The 5,000-nt window shown below is 57.0% G+C and overlaps 1 protein-coding gene across 1 annotated transcript in view; it reads left to right on the top strand.

Annotated features, from left to right (window-relative positions):
- The first annotated feature begins 4,547 nt into the window (after nt 1–4,547).
- FOXB2 (forkhead box B2) overlaps nt 4,548–5,000 on the top strand; it is a 1,345-nt gene continuing 892 nt past the window's right edge. Inside the window, exon 1 of the mRNA XM_012721247.1 lies at nt 4,548–4,997. Within this exon, the coding sequence (XP_012576701.1) occupies nt 4,548–4,997 (450 nt within the window). The remainder of the gene's footprint in view (nt 4,998–5,000) is intronic.

The raw sequence follows: 5,000 nt of genomic DNA, 5'->3' as shown, positions 1-5,000 counted from the left end.
GTGGCATTGCTGGAGACTACCGATTCCTGGAAGGGAGGAAGGGTGGCGCTACTGCCTCCCCACGGTGTCCCAGACTGCACCGATCCTGAGCTCCCAGGCGAGCTGTCAGGCTCCCAATACGCCATAGTCCCAGTATGCCATAGGTGGAGATCGCAACCTCAAACCTAATTTCCTTCAAGAGCCTTCGAAGGCTCAGTTTCTATCCCTGAGTGTTTCCGGAGGAGAAAATAGAGCCAAAGCGAGGAAATGACTCTTCCAAAGTCACCCAGCCGGTGGTAGCAGGATGAGGACTGGAAACCACGTGTCCCGGCTCTAGGTTGACCTTCTTCTCTTCTAGCCCACAATAAGGGTAGTGACTAGGAAAGATATGGGTAGAGGATTCACCTGCCGGTCAAATAAGCCAGGTGGGGTCACGGCGAAGCTGCTTAGAAGATGCCCAAAAGTAATTTACCAAGCAACCTTCCGTAAGAATACTGCTTGTGGGTAAAGAAATAACCCATGAAAATCGATATGTGTACAAGAAACTTTCCTTCTTCCTAGTCCTTCCTGCACCTCCTAGCCCTGTCGGTGACCTGCGCTCCTCACACTGGGTACGGCTGTCAGCGGAAGCCTGAGGACGTCCTGGCCTAGATCCAGGCTAAGGAGTCCGTGGGACCTTCTGGGGGGTAGGGGGGTAAAAGAGAGAAAATAAGCACATAACAGCTCCTAAAGTTCCACGTCTTTTTCTGGCAAAATTTTACTCCTCTCCATAGAGCCAATTAAACCCAATAAAAGCTTGCATGGAACCCCTCTTCCTAGCAAAGCGTCGCCAACAATTGCCTAAGGGGTAAACCAAATACGCTTGAGATAATTACACTAAGCCCGGGGCAATGGTTTGCTTGCCAGCGTCCTCAGCGCCAGCCAATATTTGAATAGTGCAGAGGTTGGGTGGGTTTTTTTTTTTTTTTCTATTTAAATTACACGCGGAAACTTGAAACCGACTGGTCGGTGCCAGGGTAGTTACATGATCTGTTTTTCTTGAACTGGGGTCTGCAGGCAGCTGAAGCGCACGCTTGGACCAGCCAGTGCTTCTCCGCGCCTGCAAAACTTGCTGGAATTAAATCATCCTCCCGGGAAGAAGGAAAAGGAAGAGCTCGGACCCCCAAACCATCAACACACACACACACACACACAGGGTCCCAAGCTCCGTGTTAGGCCGTGCTTCACGCAGGGAATTCCCCCAGAATACTCCGCGGCGACTACAGCAGGACCCCTCTCCAAACGCACACGCATCTGGCGTTCCCGGTTTGCTCTTGCCACGGTCACGGACGCCAGGCCCACCGTTGACCCGCGGGGGTTCAGTGTCGAGTATTAATTTCTACACTTGCCAAATCCACCCAGAATGCAGAAGCGTGAGACTTGAGGCGCTTTACTCGACATTCGCACCTCTGGTTTGGTCCAAGTTGCATCGAGCCGCTCAGTCAGATGAAAGCCGTTAGCTCGCGGCGGTCGAAAGAACCGGCTTTCCGAGGTGGTGAGTGCAGGGCTGCAACTGTGAGCAGCTCGCCCCGCCAGCGCAGGACTCACAGCTCTAGTGTTACTGTGCGCGAGAGACCTGCTGGGCGCCCCCTAGAAAAGCCCTCCTCGCGCTCTCCTGCCGATGTTTTCTAGGCCTCTTACGGGACGTGAACCTTCTCCCAGCTGCTCACAAAGAGCAGTCTTTGTGGTGGCTCTCGAAAGGCGTCAACAAAAGATGCCTTTTCCCGCGCTGCATGTGAAGCCTTGGCCCCGAAGACTCAGAGTGTTTTTGCACTCTGATTCATCAGCGGGCTCTCAGTGGCCCGAAAGACATGAACTTCCTGGGTGAGAACTAGGCTTCTCTCGCACCACGTCGGTTAAGGAAAAAGAGGAGACAGCGCCCCAGCGGGCTTTTGTCACTAAAACTGTTAGTGTCTGCGGCTTCGCCAGGCCAGGTAGCAGTATGCTGCTCGTGCCTCAGCGGACCAAATATCCCACAGAAACACCAGTGACCATAGGAAGCTTCCAGCATGGAGAGCCGGTTCAAGCTCCCACCTCTAAAAGGGTTTACTTTCCTTAGGACTGGTCAAAAGGCTGCTCATACCCTCCTCCCCACACCCCTGCACTCTTCAACTTCATATCTATTTCAGAACATCTGCTGATCTAGAACGAACTGGCCAAATAGTATTAACCAGAAATTTAGCTCTAGCGGAAGATTAAAATTGTGAGTCGTCTTGGCTCACTACACTCCTAGGGCTCACAGCCACACAGCCCTTTTGTGTTCCTCCCCTTGGGCAGCTCACCAAAAGTTGGAAGCCAAAAACACTCGAGCTGGTTTCATCAGGTGGGGAGTAGGGTTTGTCTCCTAGAAGTCTGGACCGATGACTTTGTGCCTTAGGGTTTAGTCAGGGGTAAAAAGAAATTAAGAACCTAGTGGGTACCCAAACTGCTCTTTCCTCCTCCAAACCAGGGAACTGGAAATTTCCAACTTCAAATATCTCATTTTACATATAATGAAACTAAGTCCCGGAGGCAGGAAGAAAGTATACTCTCCCCACCCACCACCACCACCACCCACTCTGCTTTTCTTCTCAGCCTAAGCTCAAAGGCGGAGGAAACCAGAATGAAACTTCAGCTTTTCCTGCAGTGCTCTGGGATCTGCAGCTGGGAGCATTACCGGCGTCTGAGAGCACAGAAAGTGTCTGGACCTCACAGTGCTGCTGCTCATCCAACTCTCCCTTGCAGGTCATCCAAGGACCCTGTGAATTGATCATTTTGACCTCCGGTTAATTTTAATTATCTCCCTTTCCCACGCCGTGCTAAGAATGGCAAATACTTCCTTCGACACACCCAGGTGACAAAACCTCTAAGCACCCAACTCGTCCCCTGGTCTCCACTCAGAAGTCACCATTCCAGGAAATGCTTGCCCCTGTTGCACCCACCCACCCGCTGCTGAGAAGCGCGGTAGAGCATCCACCCACCAAGCCCCCTTCGTAACTATCCTGCTTTCCGGTTACTGTCAATCTCTCCCTCCAGCCGCGGGTCTCTGCACGGAAAGCTGTTTTCAGTCCCCCTGTACCTGACGCCCATCACTGGCCGTGGCTTACAGTTGGCGCACCATAAAATCATGAAGTTAGCATTTGACGAAGACGTCCCTGGTTCTCCTCCCGCTTAGCTTTTCCCTCCTACCCTATGGGCAGAGAAGAGGCCTTGAGACCACCGTGTTCCGCACTTGGCCCCAAGCAGCTAGTTTAGGAGAATGGAGAAGCACAAAGCGAGGTGAGAAGAGGAAAGGTGAAAGGGCTAAGAGCGGGAAGACCAGGAGACAAGAAAGCAGCGTCTGGTCATCCTCCCGGTGCGTCGCCGCCCGGGTTAGGCGCAGCCGCTAGGATCGTACCCCGCTGACTGCCCCTCCCAGCGATCTGCTAGCGCTCTACGCCCTTCTCCGAAACCCTCCTGCCCAGCGGGGTGGTGGAAGCCAGGGGTGGGGGCGCCCCAAGCGAGGCGGAGAAGGGGGCGGGGGGGAGGCTCGGCGCCTCAGTGCCCCTGCTTGAGCAAGACACTCGGCAGCGCAGTCCCTCAGCCTCGGTCATGTGATAGTCTCGAAGCGCGAGCGGCGGGGGTCTAGGCGTCCTGGGGACCATTACAAAACGCAGCCAGGAGAGTGCGTCGCTGCCACAGCCACCACCGCAGCCTTTCCTGCTCTAGACCCGCCGGGGAGAGCTGCGGCAGCTGCGGCGCCGCTCGCCGAGTCAGCCCAGGCCAGCCCTACCCCGCCCCGCGATCGCAGACGCCCCGCCCGCCCGCGGCCGGCGCGCTGAGCCCCAGCCCCTACACGGACCCCGCCGGCGCCCCTGCTTCAGAAACTGCCAAACTTTCCCCCCCCAAGCGACCACCTAGGGCTGCATCCGCGGGTTTGCTGGGAGCCTCCGGGGAAAAAAGGAAAAACGCAGGTTGCCAGGAGCCGGGCTTCCTTCTCCTTACCTCTTCTCCTCTCCCGGAAAACAAGAACTCCGGAGCGGACAGATCAAAGGCCCGGCCTGGGGTCCGCGCTCTGGCCGCTGTAAGTCGCGCTGCCCAGACCGCCGGGACCGCCAACTCGGACTTAAAGGGCCAGAGCACTGACTGTCCGGTTCTCCCAGCCCTCTTGGCCAGCACCAGACCAAGAAAAAGCAAAGAGGAGAGTGGAAGGGAGTACGGTCCCGTCACCAGCTTCAGCGCTTAGTATCCCGCCGCGGGTGAAAAGACTCGGCAAGGGAGTGGTGAAACTGGCGAGCCCCGCCCGCGACTGTGCGCGCCGGAAGGCGACCGTCGGGGCCAGAAGTTGAGAACGCCGAGAGCTGAGTTGTCCGGGAGGCGGAGAGCGGAGCCCACAAACAGCTAAGAGAAAGCCAGAGAGAGACTGCGACGCGTTTGGGGACGAGAAGGCGGGGTGGGGGGGCTGGGCGGGTGGAGTCGGGGCTAGCGAAGACCACCGGGCCCCTGGAGTGGGGCGCAGAACGACTCTGCGGTCCAGTGTGGGCCCGAGGGAGGTGGAGGCAGCAGGGGCGATGCCGCGGCCAGGGAAGAGCTCTTACAGCGACCAGAAGCCACCCTACTCGTACATCTCGCTGACCGCCATGGCCATCCAGCATTCCGCGGAAAAGATGCTGCCGCTAAGCGACATTTACAAGTTCATCATGGAGCGCTTCCCCTACTACCGCGAGCACACTCAGCGTTGGCAGAACAGCCTGCGCCACAACCTCTCCTTCAACGATTGCTTCATCAAGATACCCCGGCGGCCAGACCAGCCCGGCAAGGGCAGCTTCTGGGCTCTGCATCCGGACTGTGGTGACATGTTCGAGAACGGCAGCTTCCTACGGCGCCGCAAGCGCTTCAAGGTGCTGCGCGCTGACCACACTCACCTGCACGCGGGAAGCACCAAGGGCGCGCCAGGCGCTGGGCCGGGAGGGCATCTGCACCCCCACCATCCCCACCACCCGCACCACCACCACCACCATCAC

The sequence above is a fragment of the Condylura cristata genome, unplaced genomic scaffold (genome assembly GCF_000260355.1).
Source record: "Condylura cristata isolate star-nosed mole 26May11 unplaced genomic scaffold, ConCri1.0 scaffold00006, whole genome shotgun sequence".
NCBI lineage: Eukaryota > Metazoa > Chordata > Mammalia > Eulipotyphla > Talpidae > Condylura > Condylura cristata.
Note: the sequence above shows the minus strand (reverse complement) of the source record. Positions and strands in the feature narration are given on the sequence as shown.